This window comes from Pteronotus mesoamericanus, unplaced genomic scaffold (assembly GCF_021234165.1).
Source record: "Pteronotus mesoamericanus isolate MK-2021 breed Mesoamerican mustached bat unplaced genomic scaffold, CSHL_Meso_final contig_20, whole genome shotgun sequence".
NCBI classification, from domain to species: domain Eukaryota; kingdom Metazoa; phylum Chordata; class Mammalia; order Chiroptera; family Mormoopidae; genus Pteronotus; species Pteronotus mesoamericanus.
Genome location: NW_026555085.1, coordinates 100,107,634 through 100,127,855, shown reverse-complemented (window position 1 = coordinate 100,127,855; position 20,222 = coordinate 100,107,634). Strand labels below are relative to the sequence as shown.

The 20,222-nt window shown below is 48.2% G+C and overlaps 1 protein-coding gene across 3 annotated transcripts in view; it reads right to left on the bottom strand.

Annotated features, from left to right (window-relative positions):
- Nucleotides 1-1,964: 1,964 nt before the first annotated feature.
- TULP4 (TUB like protein 4) overlaps nucleotides 1,965-20,222 on the bottom strand; it is a 192,075-nt gene continuing 173,817 nt past the window's right edge. For all 3 annotated transcript variants that reach the window (XM_054570169.1, XM_054570170.1, XM_054570171.1), the window contains 6 exons: nucleotides 18,210-18,354; nucleotides 15,321-15,465; nucleotides 14,253-14,346; nucleotides 10,893-11,036; nucleotides 5,690-8,187; nucleotides 1,965-4,219 (listed from right to left, as the gene is read on the bottom strand). In XM_054570169.1, the coding sequence (XP_054426144.1) occupies nucleotides 4,103-4,219; nucleotides 5,690-8,187; nucleotides 10,893-11,036; nucleotides 14,253-14,346; nucleotides 15,321-15,465; nucleotides 18,210-18,354 (3,143 nt within the window). In that variant the 3' untranslated portion in view covers nucleotides 1,965-4,102. The remainder of the gene's footprint in view (nucleotides 4,220-5,689; nucleotides 8,188-10,892; nucleotides 11,037-14,252; nucleotides 14,347-15,320; nucleotides 15,466-18,209; nucleotides 18,355-20,222) is intronic.

The following is a 20,222-nucleotide window of genomic DNA, read 5'->3' as shown; positions in this document are numbered from 1 at the left end:
TTTTAGTCAAACGCATAACCCATGCTTTACTACGACACAAAAGAAAATGTTTTTATCTACAATAAATGAGATCTTAGAATCCTACCCCTCCCCTTTAAAAGAACTTGTAAACAGAAAATACAGGTACGAGTAAAGTTACAAGAAAATTGCACAAAGCCAAAGAAATGAAAACAAAATAAGCCGCAACCCTTTAGAGTTTTATCAGCTGGAGATAGAAAATACACAAATGATGTAGTTTTGAGTTGTGTGCTAGTACAAAATCTCAGGGACTCAAACAACATTTTTTGACACATTTTATCTCAACTTTGTTTGCGACCGTTGACTCGGCCAAGCGACAGATGGCCCGTACAAAGACACATGGGCTCCTGCCCCAGAATCCTGCACTTGAAGACAGCCTAGCGCCGCAGTGCACACTCAAGCGTCCGAGACAGCCTAGGCCCACACTCCTTTGTCTTTTTTCAGTCCATTCTACGGTCTTTGGGGCAGGTGGTGACTTTTTTTAGGGCTGGTCCCAAGGGCGGCCGCTGGGCAGGGTGCACCTGTGGGGAGGCTCCTCTGTCTTACCTGGAATCGGTGCTTTTGCATAATTTTATGAAAACACACAATTCCAGATGCATTTTTCTAGAGGTGAATCTTCTAAAGATATTGTTTTAAATGCCCTGATTTAAATTCAGTAGATAGCTCATTAACACAGGAAAAGAAACATTTCTTTACAAAAAGGCAATGTTTGGAAACATACCTTCTGAGTTTGTGAAGTGGAGGGAGGAACCAGCCACGTTTTCAGGCCTCAGGGAGTTGGAACAGACTGGGAGCTCAGACCTTGCCCCGCGTCCCTTTCGTGTCACAGACCAACAGAGGAAGGCCCAGAGGCCCGTCCTGCTGTGGCGGGGCAGGCGCGGTCCTGGGCCTCCTGCCTCCATGCTCTGATGACAGGACGTGTACGGTTCTGCACGTCCTCGTGGGACACTCGACAAGGGAACAATGGCCATGGATGAAGAATACTAACTTTCACGATCCTGACTTGTACTGCCATTAGAGCTTTAACATTTCTGTTTCCTTTTTACCATTTTTTTCAGAACAGACATTCAGTGGATGGACCATATATAAATCTGTGCCTTTGGTTTGATAAAGGTAGAGTTAAAACAAATTTAAAATTGGTTTTTATGTTGGTTAATATACTGCTTCCCTCAAAGAGGCGTGGATTTTTCATATAGTTGATTAATTACTGGGCTAATATTTTTAAATGCAGGTATTCAAGGAGGTTTCTTAATATTCATAAATTATCACTAATAAAGTATGTAGAATTCTGCTGCTGATAGTACTGACTTTAGTAGTATTTACCAAATTGAGACTGAATGAAAATGATTTTTAAAATAAGTGAAGGCCTCACCACTATCTCAGAAGACAACACACTGCCGCAGACGTCTGCTGGAGGAGGTGGCGCCTGAGGCCGCGGGCTCCTCTGGGCCAGGGCGGCCACCCCTCAGGGGCTCACTCAGTGGGCTCGGCGTCTGAGAGGGAGGCCGCTGGCCGTGTGGGGTGCACGCTTGTTGGGCAGTGGGCTAAGAATTCAGTAATTTTAGTTAATTGGCTGTTACAAATATGTTCTCTTCATACGTGTATTTGCGGTGGCGCTAATTCCAAGGATTTCCCCCTATATTTGCTCTTATTAAGGGAAGTTCTAAAAAGTACCCCGTATCATGGTCTTTATATCTCAAAAATCAATCAGAATTTTAAAAACTGAAACTATTACTAATAATTCCTTCTTTTGCTACTCTCATTCTAATAAATCTTTTCTCATTTCATATCACCTTTTAGTTAAAAATAAAAATTTCAAAATTAGGGAAAATATTTTAGGATACATTATCGCAAAGAAATCTTCTTTATATATAATCAATACCACAAAAAAGCAAAAAGCAAAAAAAAGAATTAACAGAAAAAATTTTTTCCCCAATTAGAAAAGGTTACAATCAATCCAGGAAAAAATAAAACAAAAAACCCTATCATAGCCTCTTTATTTCTTACAGCAAAATATACTACTACCAAATAAGTTGTTACAAGGAAACTATTTTTCTAAATAAATAATAATATGGGCATAACTCACCAGTACACAGTAACAGAGGAATTCCTAAGAACACTATTAAAGCAAGATAAATAATTTTCTCTTGGACAATAAAACAGAGAATTGCATTTAAATTATTTTAGAATTAGGCTATAACCATATTGCACAACTAATAGTAACCACTGAAACATCATTTCAAACTATAAAAACTCACATAAAAGAATTACTTAAATCTGAATACACTGCTACATTCTTTTTGGAAGAATTTACCCACCAAAGAATCAGGTTCACTACTTTGAAATGTAAGATGGGAAGCTCTGGCACCAGCTGGGCGATGTCCTCACCCTATTTAAAAACCTCATCTGTGTTTCTTTGGAGGCTGGAGAGAGTGGAGGGTGACGGATAGCATCCTGCTCTGGGAAAGAGATGAGATAATTTCTTCTCTAATTTTTCAACCAAAACAGGAAATTTAAAAAGTATTTTAAAGTCAAAGCAGGGAATTAGAAAATTTTTTAAAAAATGATTTTCTGTAGTATTGTCCACTTGTTTTCAAACAAAACCCAAATTTAGGATAGTTCTTGTGCTCCTGCCCTAAACAACATCACAGACACCGATGACCAAAAACAATAAGCTAGTCTTGCCACCAGGGCTGAACGCCACCCAAGGTGTCCCCTGAGGACGGAGTGAGGTGGGAGAAGATAATCTCAGCGGATTTTTTGCAATTAACAGTTGTCAGCCAACTGCTTTATATACTCTAATTTTAACCTTGCTGTCCCAGTGGTTCATCTCCTTGGTAAACAGTCTACACAGTTAATAAGCAACTTTTTTCCTAGGGAAGATTATGGGACTTCTGTGGAAGGGTTGAATGTAGCTCTCTCTCTTCATACCCTGGCAAATGCTTAAGATTTTTTTGCTTACATTTCTAATCTGTTGAAAAACATTTCTGGTCAATTGAATTTTAATGTAGCTGAGAAGAAAGAGTGCTTCACATCAGTATCGTCAGAGTTTTCAGAAGAAGTGTAGTACAGTGCTGTCCGATGGGAAGGATAATGTTTATAGTCGCATTTCCAGATTCAATGATAAAGGGGAAGAGGGAATAAACATTACTTGTCAGCAAGCGGGCACCCAGTGACTCGCCATGGCTCTCATTGAGAAAACCGCTGCCTCCGCCACATGCTGGGACCGGTCCACGTCTGTCTCCTACCATCTCCAGTCAGACGCACTAAACCTATGGAATTTTGACATGTTATAAAACTAGTGGAGTCTTCAATGTAAACATCCTCCAGAGAGGAGCATAGCCCTTGAACGATTTCAAGCCACCCTACGTAAATCGCCCATGTGTGCACGCGCAGGAGTTTCCTCCTCACCTGCCATCCCTTCCCCCTCATCATCAGGAGCACATCGTGTTCATACCTGGTAAGAGCACCCCCATAAAAAGCCTATTTTTTATTAGTCAAACAGTGCGTTTGCCAAAATACCTTCATTAACCACGTCACCTGTGGGAGAGTGACATAATATGTGTGAATCACGTTGCCCCCCAAAAGAACCTGTACCTTCAGAATTTTTGGTTGTTTTTTAAAAAAGTTTTTTGTTTCTACACTAGTGATGTTGTGGAGAACAAAAAGAATGCACATCCTATGTCTAAAGGAATAGCAGGCTATGAGTAAGGCAGCCTGTCTTCTTGCTGAAGGGCCCCTTGTCCCCAGCTGACAGAAGCAAACCCAGTGGAAGTTACCACAAGCAACTAGGCTTCTAAAAAAACACCAGGTGCCTGGCACCTTGGCTCCCACATACCACTCTCCTCTATTTTATTTTGTTTGATTAAAAAGAAAGAAGACAGACAATAAAGAATAATAAAAGCCCAAACGAATGACAATGCTAAAGATCAGGGCCCTCTCTCGGGCCTGACATTTTCCAGTTTGCTTTGTCTTCTGGTCCCCCAGACACCCAGGCCCCAGGCAGGCCCCTCTAGCCTCTGCCTGCAATCAGGCCTCTCTGAAAAGGGTCCTTTATTAATTCCTGCTCCCCCAGCCAGTCTCTTCATTTGAGGCGCTGGGTGACGTTGGCCAGGGCAACCGCAAAGGCCTGCACGGCGGAGAAGGGGTACTGGAAGTCCAGGATGTACGCGTTACCGTCGATCCTTCCAAACTGCATCACCTGTGGAGGAGGCGGGGATTGAAGCACAGACGTTAGAGGAAAACGAGGCGGGACTGCGCACCCAGGCCCGTGCAGCTCCTGACAGAGGCAGAAGCACAGTCTGTGAGGTGCGTTTGCCAACAACCGCGACTGTGGCAGGCTGCTACACCTGATTGTGAGTTTGTCAGAAGCAAAGGAACAGAGGAACATGTTAAACAACACAGTGGGAAAGATGAGCAAAATTCAAGGTGAGGGAAACTCCACAGGTCAAATGAAGTGGTTTCCTCACCAAGGAAAAGACAGGAGAAATAAAATCTACAGATGAAAGAGGCTGAAGAGAAATATCAATTGCCATTGTCAATGTTGCTGCTGAGAGAAACAAAACCCCGCACACCTTATTGTTCTCGCCTCCCCAGAGCGCTTTCCTCTATCATTTCAGTACTTCCAGGGACTATTTCATAACTGCAACTGTGTATTACGTATATTTGTGATCTTTCTTCTATTTTTAAAAAATTTTAAAATTGGTTTTTAGACACAGAGAGAAGGAGAGTAGAGGGAGGGGTAAAGGGCGGGGGGAGACATCAATTGGTTGCCTCCCGTATATGCCCCAATCAGGGATCAAATCAACAACCTAGGTATGTGACCCAACCTGGAATCAAACCAGCAACTTTTTGGTGTATAGGATGATGCTCCAGCCAACTGAGCTACGGGCAAGGGTTACCACAAATGTTTAACTCAGCTGCTATAGGATAAAAGCAGCCACAGAGAATACTTAAGTGGATGGGTATGACTATGTTACAACAGAACTTGATGAAAAGAAGAAGCCGTTGTCTGTGGGCCACAGTTTGCCGACTCCTTGCTTAGAAGATTGCCAGGCGAACAGCAGGTACTTGATGAGTATTTGCTGTGTGAGTTAATGAAAATGAGATTTAAATATGAGAGGTGAAGGGAATTCCCAGGGTGGTGGAGACAGGCAGTCCAGAACAACAGCTCTGCAGCAGGCCTACAGCAAGTGATGGATTGGAGCAGGGAGAGCTGACAAATTGCCCACTGTGTTTAACTGTACCAAGAGGAGACTTACATCCTGCCACCGAACCAGGGAATGACTTAACAATACACACACAGAGAAATAAGCAAATAACTGGGTGATCATTATGTGTAGGGGGGAAAATTATACAATAAAAAAAAGGAATATAATTAAACCCTATTACATGGCTCAGCTGTGAAACATTTACCGGCATAAAGAGGTAACCGGTGACTACTGATTTAATGAAGAACAGCGGAAAGGGGGGTGAGTCCACGCCCATGGCAACCCCAACTGGCCTGGCCCCATCTAAGAGGATCAGTTATTTTCCACATTTCCCAGGTGGCCTTTGAAAAATGCTCCTCAAAGCCCAAAGCACTGAGACCCTCCTTCTGGTTTGAAAAACCCTGAGAGACCTGCCAAGACCAGGAAGTCGTGATTCTGGCCCGGCCCTGGGATGCCCTTACCTGCCGCCCCTCCAGCTCGATCTGGAAGTTCTTGGCCGACTCCTGGGTCACACGTCCCCCGAAGTCCAGCTGGTATACCTGGGTGGCTTCATTCCAGAGAGGCTGCTTGTTGGCCATGACATACACGAAGCCCTGGCTGCCCAGCCGCCCGTCCTCCCTCTCGCTGGCTTTCCGGCACTTGAACTCCTCCATCTCGCTGGCTGCCCTCAGGCTTCTCTTGCTCTTCCAGCCCTTCTTGCTGCCCTGGCTCTGGTTCATCAGCTCATCCCCGCTGATGAACAGCTCGGGCTCACTCTCTGAGCTGTCCTGGAACTCATTCGTCTTGTTCAGCTTCTTCGACTTCAGCTGGTCTTTCTGACTCTTCACTTTCTTTTTCTCTCTCCCCAGGCGGGGGCTGGAGATCAGGGAATTAAAGTCACTCAAAGTCCGAGTCTCCTTCTTTACCTTGCCCTCAGTGATGGCCTGAACGTTTCCTTCCTCTGCCCGGCTGTCCAGGCGCTTCCGGTTCTTCTTTCCGAACTTCTCTGTCCGCTGGGGAACTGGGCTTTCCGTCAGAGACAGAACCTCCTGGAAGTTGTCTGCGGTCTCTACCATCACCTCTGTACCCAGGTGGCTTTGGAGGTCAGAGGGTGGTGGGGACACGAGGGGCTTCTCCACAACCAAGTGTGCCTTGGGCGGGAGAGGGCCCTGGGGGTTTGGCATGGGTGGGCACGCGCTGTAGGAATTCCAGGGGTGCAAGGCGATGGGTGGCAGCTGTAAACTTGAGCACGCGCTGCTTCCAGGATACATGGGGGGCAAGGTGCAGTAGGACAGGCTGGGCGGGTAGGCCGGCTGCAGGACCATAGCAGACTCCTGTTGTGCAAACTGTGTTGGTGACAGGGTGCCTTTTGGGGAGCACGGAGCCTGCACTCCTGGCAAAGGAGGGTTGTTATAGCTTCCTGGATATGGCACTCCCATCCCATAGCCTGTTTGGAAAGTGGCAGTAGGGCTGGTGGGAGACTTAGGAGAGACAAAGGGCACTCGGGACACATCCAGGTGCTGGCTCTGACCTACCACCAGAGGGGGCAGTTTCAGGGGGTTCAGCACTCCAGTCTGCGCTGTCCTTTCCTGAGGCACCCAAATGTCTTCCCCCAGCACAGCGTCCCACTGGTAAGGAGGTGGCCTTTTCACAGCCACAGCAGCTTCTGGCATCAGGGGGTGCCTCAAGGGCTTCTCTACCGGACAGTGCTGGGCCAGCGCTTCGTCCTCAGTGAAGGCCGAGTTGACGTAGTCGGTGCGCTCGCGGGCTCCGTCGGGTGGACTCAGGAGGCTGTAGGACGACTGCGAGGCCAGCGGGGAGGCGCCTACTGCATGTGCTCCCCCCGGGCCTGGCTCCGGCCTGCCGGCTGCGCCTCCACCACTACACTGGCTGCAGGTGTAGAGGGCAGCCTGCGGCCGCGCAGGGAACTGCGCTGCGCCCTTGGGCTTGGCCGGGTGCTGCAAGGCCGGGTGCTGCGGCGGGGCCCGCAGGGGCTCAGCTGGTACTGCAGCTCTGAGCACCGCCTCGCGGTTATTCCTCCGCAGCGTGGCGTGAATGAGCCCGCTGTCCAGCCGCTGTGCCGCCATCCGGCCTGGGGCAAGTGGGCCGGACAGGTCAGGATAGGGGGGCGGGTCTCCAGCGGGGATGGAGTAACGGGGGACCGTCAGGCGGTTCAGGGTTGCGCTGGTGCACGGCTGGGGCACCTTCTTCTCGGTGGCAGTGAGCCTCAAGGTGGCCGAGCTGCCCGGGCCAGGGAGCGTGTAGGTGTTCTGGGAGCACAGCATCCGTGTCCGGGGCCGGCACACCTCCTCCACGTTGCCGCTGCTGTCGAAGGTGGTGATCCTCTCGTAGCCCAGGGGTGGCTGGTAATGCACCGCGGTAGGGTGCAGTGAGAAGTCGCCCTTCTTCAAGCACACATCCACGGGGGGCTGCGGGGGTGGCGGCGCTGCGGTGGTGGGCGCGGCGGGAATGGTTCCTGGGTAAGGAGGTGGGGGGTTCAACTTGGCCACCTGGACCTCCTGGGGGGCGCCGAATACCACAGCGTCCCCCTCGGCAGTCAGCTGTGCCGGCCGCAGAGCCTTGGTGGGCTTGGGCAGGTGCTCATGTTCGCGGTCTCCGAGCTCCACCACCGACAGCTGGACCGCCCCCTGTGTGGGGGGCGGCGGTGGCAGCGGCAGCTGCGGGGGGTTCGGGACCAGACGGCCCATCTCCACGCCACCGAAGATCACCTGTCCAGGGCTGGAGTAGCGACTAGAGACCGGGTACTGGCTGGCACTCTCACTTGCATGCTCAGCTGCCCCCACGGCTGTGGTCTGATTGGTCAGGACGTCCAGCTGCACGTTCTGATTGGCCAGCAGGGACTGCACCAGCCCGATGCTCTGTGTGGGCGACATGGCTTGCGCCGAGCTGTGGATGGGCGCAATGGGGATGTTCACGGTACAAGGCGGGTTGTTCTCAGGCACGCCAGAGGCTCCCGTCCCTGGAAGGAAGGGAGGAAAACATGCCGCTTACAAAAGGGTGCCCCAAAAGGGTCTCAATAAGCAATCTCTCTCAACTCATCCAGTCTTTTGCATGCAAAATGCAATTGCTATAGACGGAGCTGTCTTTGCTTGGGGAGAGCTCAACAGCTCACACAAGCTACATCATGTTCCTCTGGTGTTTCTGGAAGGGCACCCTGGCAACCGGTGGGTCCTGCAGGGCAACCTGCTGTTGACCGTTAGCTAAAGGCACTGTCAGGGCTTTTCAGTGGCTACACTTGAGCCTTCTCAGTTTGGCACCATGTGCTCAAAGGGCACCATGTGCTCAAAGGGCACCATGGCGGATACTTAATTGTTCAAAGACGGTTTTCACTCATGACATTCCGAGTAGGTGTATCCTCGGTAAGGGATGGGTCAACGTGGGATGTGCCTGCAGCAGATCACACACTTGCTAGTCCTATGTAAACTAGGTTCCTATAAATAGAACCATGTAAAATGGAGTAGAGAAACCAATGAAAAGAACCCTCAGCAAATCTGCATATTAGGAGAAAGCTCAGTACCTAATTTATCTGCTTTTTAGCATTTTAAACAGTACGTAAGGCAGAGCCACACTGACTAAAACTCTGTAAACACACCCTGTGTGTGGTGGGAACTTAGCGGCGCGCACCTGGGCAATGACCTGCTGACACCGGCGAGTGCTTGGAGCCCCTACGCTGCACTGCCCTGTCTGAAGGGCCCACCCAGCAACTTGCTCACCTGGGCCTCTGAGTGCTGGGTGGCACCCAGCACTCAGCAGGAAATAGGACCGGACAGAGTAATTATAAAGGCTGGTTGGCCTTTCACCAGAACTACAGAATGAAGCCAGCTGGTTCCTCAGAGGCTATGCCCTCCTTGGTGCCTGGAAGAGACGCCACCCTCCCTGGGGTCCATTAGTGAGGGGGACTCCTGCTGGGCTGCATGGACCTGGGCCCTGTCTCAGGTTTTCTACTGTCCCTGTTCAGACCCCCTTCCCCGTGGCCTCTCCTCTGTGTGGGACGCTGCGGCAGGCCTCCTCCCTGCGGAGGGAGAGTCTCTGTGTGTGTCACCAGCATTAGGTTCAGTCCTGAGACAAAACGCTCCCTCCTCTCCCTGTGACCATAGACAGGAACGGCAGTGGCAGCAGCAGCAACAGCTGAGCTTTAGAGAGCAGGGAGGGCGTTAAGGGGACCATGTAAGAGAGGCTTCCACTTTCGAGATTCCGAAACAGCAGGGGACCTGCTATAAAGCTCAGGTGGGTGGGGCTCTGTCCCGCTGCAGGTCTATGTGGTTGCAAACCTCTCTCTTTAGGACTGTGGCCCTCTGGCACATGGGTTCCCCCTGTGATGGCTCATGTGACAGGTAAAAACCTGTCATGTGACAGGTAAAAACCTGGGCTCAGAGAAGGGAAGCTACTCCCTCAAGCTCAGAGCCTAAATAGGGGTGCACGTCCCTCCCTGTCCCATGGCGAGGACCACAGGCTCTCTGTTCAAGAACAACTGGATAGAGGACGATGTGGGGTTCCTCTGGCTCAGAAACTAGAGACTTTCAGGACCTGCCTCAGATGTAAGTAGAGGAGTCTCTCTAGTATTTATAAAATTGAAGGTGGACTTTTTCGAGGATAGTTACATACAAGTAATTGGCAGACTAATTAGAAATCATTCTAATCTATTAATCAAAATAGGATCCCCCACTAGAAATCATTATAGATACTTGAAAATTTGTAAGCTGGGATTTTAAAAATTTGTACCAGATTTTACCTTTAACTCAGACTAGGCTTCTATACACGAAGATATTTGCTCCACATTGGGAGGTGTTTAAATGTAGAGGTTTCCTGCCTCTACACCAGGCTCTGTGGGCACCACGGGATCACTCAATTGATGCCCTGGTCTGAGCAGGGAGTAAAAGGATGAGGGCTAGCCCAGGGTCAGCAAGACTGGGGTGCAGTCCTCTGATTGGTCCCGATTAGTTCTTGAACCTCTGTATCTGCGCACGACTAAGAGGATTACTGTGAGGATAAAACGAAGTGGTACAAGTGTTCTGTGAACACGAGCGCATGGCCACCTTAGTCGTCTTTGCTGTGGTAGCTTCCCTCTTCTCCAAATGACTGAGAGCATGTGACCCTTCTCCTGTGTCATGCCACCACACCGACCAACCTCACTGGGAAGTTACACCTTCCCCAAACAGAGGCAGCAGGCACAGACTGGCATGCTGTAACCCTGCTGGAGATCACCAAGGAGATGGGGCCACCTCCAACTGACCTGAGAGCTGGACCTGGGCAACTGGCCGCTCCCCACCCTCATCCTTGTCCCTGGAATGGGCTTTCTCTTCGCCCTTTCCACTCCAGAAGCTACTGTAAGGATATAGCCTTGAAACAATATGGCTTTGACTATCTGGATGGTGTATGGGACTGCTTCCAGTTAGGGCCTCCACATAAACTTACGAGATTCTGGCAGTGGATGTGGAAATCTGCCAGTCTTATAGCTGCCCAAACAAGCCTCGTACGTTCCTTTGCTCACTGAAACCACCACCTGCCCATCTGGAGTGGCCTGCCTCTTTTTTTGGTCTCTTCCTGCCAATTTCAGATGTCTCCTGGGAAGCTCCCAAAGAGGTTGTGAAGCAACAATCACTCTGTCCTCTGTCACAACCCACTAAGGGCTCCTGACCAACTAGGTAATGCATGTGAACACACCTGGTAAATCATCTTCATCCTCACTGAACACATTCGGGTTGAAGACAGGTAAGCTCACGTAGTCCATGGAAACCTTCCGAACCTCTGGGAGATAGATGGTCATCTGCCGCGGCTGGAGATGCAGGAGGCTGGTTTTATAGATTACTGGTGGGAGGAGGAAGAACAGTCAGTAGAGACAGGGGGATGATAGCCTAGGAGTCAACAAGGTCACAGCAAGAGAAAGGGGCAGCGGTTGTCCTGCCGTGAGAAGACAGGCCCGCACAGCTCTCCATCGATCCCCAGGTGCGCCTGGCCACCCCAGCCACAGTCTGGGTTCAGGGACACCAAACTGTCAGTCTAGCCCAGCCACTTTGCCAATGGTTTGTCTGTTGAACCACACACTCAAAATGTCAAAAAAAAAACAACCCTGTAAATTCTTTTTTGTAATGAGCTGGGGCATGATAGATATATTTTTTTAAAAAAAGAACCTTATATGTAAATCAGAAGGATAATTGAGTGAAAATAGTGGAGCTAACCAGACTGCCAAGCTCAGGGCAACCGGGGGCAACGGAGGAGCTGTTTGAGAGCAGCTATGAGATGAGGGTCAGAGGGATCAGGCAGCAGTGAAATGCTGCCTCTCTGCAAGGCTGGATTCTTGTCTTAATGACTTCTCCAATTTCATAATCGGTATACAGACTTATCAGGGACTTCCACGTGGTTTCTTTAAACACTATGATTCAATTTGATCAACAGGGATATTTAAGAGAAAACCCAGGTTTCAACTAAAATACCTTAGAGGAGACAAAGTAAGTTCAAAAATAATGAATCAGAATTTAGATTTCACAGCAGATTAAAATCAGGATGAAACTGCCTGTCAACTTTTATGTTCAATGCTCTTTCCTGTGAACTATGCAGAAGTTATTTTATTACTACTGTGTTTTTTGTTTTGTTAGGATAAAGCCAAATTCTGTCTCCAGGGCCCCAACCCCGAGGCCTGGCGGCTCCCTGCCAGCGTGCCAGTGGCCCAGCAGTCCTTCTTTTTTGAAGTCCTTTGTAAGGACTGGTATGCACTGAGGTAGATGGTGTTCCAGCCCAGTGGTTGTTAGAGGTCTTATTCATGTGCCCTCTTCTCTTGCCCACAGAAGAGAGTATTAATATAGCCTAAGAGCTAATGTGTTAAAGTACTATTCTTCATCATTCAGATTAACAAAGAGGAGTGAAATAAAAAATCTCAGGCGGCCGCTGCCCAGTGTGGCACAGTTGGTTGATGCATCATCCCTTAAACTGAAAGGCTGTGGGTTCAATTCCCAGTCACAGCACATGTCTGGGTTGTAGGTTTGGTTCCCAGTCAGGGTGCATATGGCGGGGGCGGGGAGGGGGGGTTTGGAGGTGGCTACAAGTAATTGGTGTTTCTCTCTCACGTCGATGTTTCTCTTCCTTCCTCCTCTCTCTAAAAAGCAATGAAAAAATGTCCTTGGGTAAGGATTAAAATAATAATAACAACAACTCGGGAAGAATTAAAAAAGTAGTTATCAGTTGTCTCCAGGGGGAAAAAGTAGGTGGCTGGGGGTGAGAATGAGAGAGATTTTACTGTACTATACTCTTTTAAATCTTTTGAATTTATTCCATATTTAAAAAATTAAGAAATACAATGAATTAAAAATGAAAAAAATTATATGGTCCAATTATTTTAATTGCAGGAAACAAATTATCCAGTATGTGAATAGCACTTACTTTTTAAACCCACTAGGAGCGTCAAAGAGTATTTAATAGGGTGCCGTATGTAATATACCTTCCAGAATCCAAGACTTAATTTCATTTCTTCAGGAGAATCAAGTGGAAAACTCTTTTACCTTGACAAGCGAATAGTTACAGCCAAAACACTCTTTTTAGGAAGATCAGTGATCAGGACAGCAGTTCCCTGCAGTCCCATGGACAGCTTGTGTCTCAAGCAGTCAAGATTCCTCACACGGGAGCAACACGTTGCTCAGAGGCACCTACAGTCCCTCTCATCTGAAGGCCCTTGCTGACCTACTTGAGGATCTACCCAGCAGCCAAGGAACAGGGCAGAATGAAGAGACCCATTAAGTCAATTCTCATCTCCCCTCCTTCCTTCAGTGTTTACCGGAGGCAGATGGTGAAGTGCTGAGCTTACTGATGGGGGGCAACCATGCTGCACGCACAGTGAGGATTAGAATCAACTATATACATCAGTAGGGCACTGCTGAATAGCTGAGAAGCAGGTTTTGTGGTCATCAGAGTTTGCAGGTGGTTGAAAATATTCTAAGGTTTGTCTGCATTATGTACAGGGATAGTTTACTGTTATTTCCTAGCTCAGTTTTATGTTTTATTTTTATTCTCTTTTTCTACTAGCTAGTAAACCTCAAATGGAGAATCCAATGCAGCACTAGTAAGTCTCTGAAGAGGCAGATATAGCAATGGGTCTTCATAACATGATTTGCAAGAATCATTTATGTTGAAGGATCTAAGAATGTTTGAAACAACTTAGAGCCAGATTCAGAATTTTTCAAAATTCATTTCTAGTAGCTTACACAGAGCACATTCAAGATGGGGCCACCAGCCACAGGTGAACCTTGCCTGGCTAAGCTGGCTTTCCAGAGACACGTGTGCATATTAAATGATGAGGTGGCCTAGCAAGGTCAGGGGTGGGGGGACTGGACAATACAACTCCTGGGTCCACACAGGATGTGCGCATCAGGGTGAAGGTGCATTGAAAAGGGCCTCCTGCTATTTCACACTGCCCTGTCTCTGAGCAACCAGGGTGAGCCAGTCCTTCTCGCTCCATCCATCCGGAGCAGAGACAGAAGTGCAAGTCCTGGGTTCTAGCCCAGTTTTGCACTCCCTTGCTTCCACATTTTCCTCACTGGCCCAAACTTTCATGGACATGACATTTATTTGATATTTAGAAATGACATCTATAAAGATTCGCCACTAAGCTGTGCTCACAGTCAGCCAACATTTTATAGTCTAATGCTTTCTTCAGGAATTTCTTTTAACTCAAGAAACTAAAGACACTGGTACCAAAACCTGCCAACAGTGGAAGGCCAGAAATTAAAATAACCAGTAGCCTCTAATAGCTTTGATAGAGATTTTGACTATTTCTATCATTTTTATAAGTTGGGGATGATACTTCAAAAAAATTAAAGCACCACTGCCAAAACAAAACAAAACAATTTGAGTGATTATTCTACTTTTTGTGACGTCACAGTGGCTGGAGTCAAAGTTTGGAGGTAAGATGCATGCTAATCTTCAATGTCTACGATTCATTTTCTGTTTTAGGCCACTGAAGGTTGAAATTTTTTTTTTTTCCAGTCTGAGTTCCAACTGGGACAGCAGGCAAAGAACAGGATGTGGTTTTACCTGCACCGAGGTTGGTTGGCAGGAAAGGCGCCAAGCCCACGATCTTAAATTTGGTTCCCCAGATATTAGACGTAACCTGAGCAAGATAGTTGTGCTGTGGGAGGAAAAAAAGGAAATAAACATCACTATTTCCATATTTCCTATTAAATAAACACTTACTGTTTGAAAAGCCACAAGTGTTCTTAACTGGAAATGCACATTCCCCACATCAGTCCACCACTCTGAAGACTAGAGGCTAACTGCAGCATGGCAGGCACTTGCTTGTAACTGGGGTCTCACCAAGCTGTGCTCCTCAGGCTGGGAGTGAAAAGCAGATGCATCCCGGTGTGTTGGCTCAAAAGGCCACAACGGGTTTTGGGCTCATTTACCTTCACCTCTCCATCCCCATAATCACCAGACTGGAGAGGGTATCTGGCTCTGGATCCATTTTCATCCTTGATGTTTCTCCTGGAAATGTCGGCTGCACTGACACCATCATGAAACTACCCAATCATCTGTGTTCGTGGTCAAGGAGGGCAAAAGAATTTAGAAAGCTATCCCTGTGCCCGTGCCTGCATGTGTGTATGCAAGGGCAATCATGAAGTGGAGTGGAGCACAGCTCCCCAAAGACCCTGAGCCCTAACGGAGAAGGTAAGGCAGGTAATTGCTTGCGTACAAGAAGTCACGAGAGGCTCTGGAGGTTCTGTGGCCGAATCTGGGAAGGAAGCCTTCCTGGAGGAGGTGAAATTAGGTCTGGAAGCGTGGAGGCTTCCAGTGACCCAGGCAGAGCAAAGGCACAAAGGCGGGCAGAGGCAGGGGTGGCTCTGCCGCCTGGGCATGAGGGGTGCGGCATCTGAGGCTGCAAGGGTGTCACGTGGGACGTGGAGCAGAGGTGACTGGCCTGCCTGGCGGCAGGGGTGATAAGGAGGACAAACAGGGCTCTAGTTACTTAGACCAGTGTCTGGAGCTGCAGAGACAGGCATGGAGGGTGGGTAGCAAGGGCCCGGCCACCACCATGCATGAACTGGGGAGGGGAAGCAGCACCGCGGTGCATCAGTGCATGGGACCAACCTGGAACCCAGACATTACCTGAGTGATGTCTTCAAAGGGACACTCTCTTCGGGTCAGGCTGGGCGAGCCGATGGAGGGCTTGCGCATGGGCAACCGCGGGGACCTGGACATCTCCTGAGCAGCCCGGGACAGCTTGGGAGACTTCCGAGCCTCAAGGTTGATCCTGTGGAGACGAGGCAGGAGGGTCGAGCACCCACAGGAGGGCTGGGCACCCAGAGCAAGGCAGGCACTCCTGGCACTCCCCTTCACCTCCCAGCAGTCACCCGTGGGTGTCACATTCTTAGGAGCCAGGCCCCTTAATTGAACCAAGTCCTTCCCGCTTGCTTTTGCTATATGAACAAGAGAATGGAAGGACAGAATTCTATACTGAGTAACATTTTAAAATACATCAAGTGAGATCAGATCAAGTGAGTCATCTGTAAGGAACCTCAGAGAATTAACTATCTTTCACTTTCTCCTAACAAGATAAATTTAGAGATGTCCACATGCTGTCAGCCAGGGGTTTGCAGAATCAGTCCTGGGGAAATGGCAGTTGGGAAGTCATTTCTCACCTTATAGCCACAATGATTTTACAATTCCTAGTACATCTGGATTTCAAGAGACTTACCTAGAATTTCATGCCTGTGATTTTTAAATAGAAATCAGTGGAACAAAAGTTCTGCTGCTGCTTTTTGATCCTTTGTTCTATCTGCGGTCCTCAGTTCCTTTGTAACATGGGGACATATGTGCTTAATGCCAGTCTAACCCAAAGAGTGTTATAAAAATGAATACGGTGAGGCTGATGACATTCTAGGAAAGAAAAACATTAAGCCTCACATATACTGTTGGGCCTGATAAGACACCTTGCATGCCCATGGGGAAGGAGGCCAGCGGGACTGGGGTGGTCAAAGCTCTGTGTGCAGAGATTAACCTGCCTGCTATGTGCAGGGGATCAATGCAGGGAAGGACGGAAGGAAGGAGGCCTCACTATGGGGAGAGCAACATCTAGAAACCTTAGATGGTGAAGGATTTAGTTATTTAATGTGCTAAATGTCCTCTCTGCTTAAGTATTAATAGGAAAAGCTGAAACACTACAGAAGTGTAGGAAAGTTCATAATTTTATTTGTAATTTTAACAGGCTTAGAACAATGATGAAAAAGTAAATCAATCAGATCTCTGTAGCAACTGGATAGTTACATGAGAAAAAAATTAACATTTACCTCTAAGTCACACTATACACAAAAATTAACCTGAGATCTAAGTGTGAACCCTAAAACTATAAAGCTTCTAGAATGTCCCATGATCTCACAGTAGACACAGATTTCCTAAATAGGGCACAAAAACACTAACCATAACAGAAATTCATGTATGCGTTAGGCTATATGGCAGGGTATGTCTGACAAGTGAGTCACAGCTAGAATAGAGAATCTTACGACTCAATATAAGCAAAACTGCTCCATAAAGAATGGGCCAAAGACTTGAACAGACACTTTACAAATGAAAATGCCCAAATGGCCAATAAAGATATAAAAAGCTTCTTAGCATCATCAATCACTGGAGATACTAGGATTAAACTACAATGGGACACCACTGCACACTCACTGGAATGGGTGAACTCCCTTTTTAGAAAGGGCCACACAACTGCAGGTGAGCACGCACGCAGCCAGCCCTCTCAGGCCCCGCTGCTGGGGACTCGCCATGGCTCAGGCACCCAGGGACACTGCTTGGCAGTTTCCACTAAAGCCAAACGCGTGTCTACCCCCTGCCCTGCAGCTCCCCTTCTGAGTACATGCCCAAGATGAACACATGCATGTGTCCACAAAAAGACGTGTCTAGGGACGTCTACAACAGCTTCATTCATCATAGCCCCAAATTGCAAACCACTGAATACCCGTGGATTGGTAAATGACATAAACAAATTGTAGTATATTCACTACAGCGGAATTCTGTAGCACAAAAAAGGAAGAACTATTGATAGACACAACAGCATGAGTGAATCTCAGAATCATGATATTGTGCAAAAAAAACCCCAACCAACCAACCAAAAGAAGAGTATATATTGTTTGGCTCCATTTACGTAAAGGTCAAGAGGAAGCAAAACCAATCTATGGTGACAGGAGTTAGAATAGCGATTACCCTAGAGCACAGGTGACCAGGCGGGAGGGCACAGGAGCTGTCTGAGGTGAGGGCCTGTTAGCTTCCGCTGCGTGGTGAATGCACTGCTGTACTGAATGAACTGCGTGTTTATGAGCTGGGCAGGTACATATCTGCATGCCAATTGTACTTTCATCCTGCACAGCACCACAGAATTTAGAGCTGGAAGGGGTCTTAGCAAAGATCTGGTCCACCATGAACTTCTAACAGACAAGGACCCTGGTCTAGTTCAGGCTTTGTCTGTTCACACAGCCTGCGGGGAGCGGAGCCAGGATGAGAAAGGCTATGCTTCTCATCGGCGCCACCCCCCCCCCTTCCACCTACCCTGAGCCCTTCGCCATTCTCTAAAACAAACCTTTAGGGCCTAAAGTTTTCTTTGGTTTACTGTTTCTTCCCCAATTACAGCACTAGAGGCACTGAATTTGGCATTCTCTTCAACACATTACCTATACTATAAAACCTTTTTCTAATTTTTCTCAAACTGGAAGAAAAACAAGGAAGCCAGGAAGCTCGGGCCACTCCATGCCACCCACCGCCAGCGCTGACCCCTAAAGTCCTGGAGGTTAGCAAACTTCCTACTGGGTATCTTTTTCTGTCCCAAAGAAAGGAGGAAGGAGAGCTGTGACCCCTGCAGGCTGGCTTTCCAGATGAGAGGCGAGGACGTGGTCCTGTGCTCTCCTGGTGTCGGTTTCGGTGGGACTCTGCTGCAGGCACAACACAAGCACACGTCCAGGGACACAAAAGAGGGGCGACTGCCCTGAGGAGAAAGATTACCGTGGGAGTTTGGGTGATTTGCTCGCCTGGGAGACTTTGGGAGATTTCTTGGCAGCCCAATCATCACTCAGTTCGATGTCACTGGAGTCCGAGCAGTTGCAGCTGTCGACCACAGTAGAAATCAAGCTGTTCCCATAGATTTCATCTGGTAAGACACCAACCAGCAAGTTTAAGGGAAGTGACATCAGACCCTAACAATGATCATTACTAGAAACTAAAGACAGACTGACTCTACAGGCCATCATTTTAAGTCTAGAAGGTGAAACAGAAAGGAGTAAAGCATTGTTTTCCTTTGACATTTTTATGCTATTACATTTTCTAAGCAAAAGCAAGCAATTATTTCTACATTGATCAAAATGGGCATGGTATTTTAATGCCCTGGAATGTACAAAATAGTCTGGCACTTCACTATTCCAACAGCTGAAACCAAAATGGCTTCATGGTCATCTTCATGACATAGCAGGTGTCACAGGCTTGCTGGCCGCCTGGAACCCGAGTGAGGGACTTACTGACTCTGACTCCCCGAAGAACCTGCTTCTGCCCCAGGACCTGGGCAGGCCCTTGCTGGTTCTGGGCATGCTCTAGACTGGGCACCTGATGGAGCTGCTTATGTCTGCCTTGCAGAACAGCTGCTGCACTGCCCCAAGGTTGCCAGTGGGGGCTCAGCTAACCCACGACGGGGCTGCTGGCGACGGCTGAAGGGAAGATCTGTGTGGCGGGACTTTGAGGGCAGCTTGGATTCTGCTGAGAGTGTCCACGCAGAAGGCAATGTGCACCGAGGTGGGGCCATCACAAAACTGCTACGCAGGTGAAGTTCATGCCTGACATCCTCCGTGAAATCGCTTCTCCTTTGCCGCCTCCCTTCCTCACACACCCTCACACCGCTTCACCACCCAGATCCCTGCTTGGCCCTGCCCCCAGGTCTGTCCTCACTGAAAGCACCTCATTCTTCAAAAATCACTCTGTTTTTGCTGACTAAAGCCTCATTCCCTCACGGCTCCAAGAACCTCCCCAGGTAATAAAAAAGATGACTCATTCAATCTCAATAAAATAATTTATAGGAGAATGAATTTACCGGTCAAAAGGTCTGTTTACATTTGAAAGGATGAGTTTGTTAATCCAACTTGATCTCTAAATGTCTGAGCATACGGAGGTGACATCTGTGAACAGGGGCCTCTCTGAGGCCACTGGAGGCAGAGCAGAACAGCTTGCCACGCAGCGTGGAAGGAGGTTGGCTGACACCCAGTCTGTGTTACTACATCGGCCCTTCATAAACCACCCACCGAGTCTGAAGGCACGAGTCATGGCTCCAGCAAGCGACAGTGGTGTGTCTTAGAGTTTAATCAAATAAAAAGGCTTAATTCACATGCCCTAAGCAGCGCTTCATATTAGTTAATTTAGGAGTTGCTGGATCAGAGGAAGCTTGGCTACAATTCAGCCATGCACGCAAGGCCACACAATGCTTCCACACGTCCATAAACACAGAGCCAGTTCGCTAACCTGAGGAAATTCAGTAAGGCACCATCCACTTACCCCCGACCTTCTTGCTAATGCCGCACGTGCTATCTGCCATACCACTGCTTTTTGCCATTACTCACGCTGTAGCCCCTTTGGGCTGCTATAACATATTGGGTAGCTTATAAACAACAGAGCTGATCTCACACAGCTCTGGAGGCTGGCATTCTGAGGTCAGGGTGCTGGCGTGGCTGGATTCGAGTCACGGCCCTCTTCGGGTTGCAGACTGCGGACGTCTTGCTGTGTCCTCACATGGCAGAAGGGGCTGGGGATCGTTCTGGAGCTTCTTTTAATAGGGTACTAACCTCTTTATTATAAAGGGTCCATCTACCCGCATGATCTAGTAACTTCCCGAAGGCCCCACCTCTGACTACAGTCAAACTGGGCATTAAGATTTCAACATATGAATGTGAGTGGGGAGAAGACAGAAGCACGTGCCGCTAATTTCTAGTTTGTCTCCCCAATTAGCATGTGAACTCCATGAGGGAAGGAGTGGCC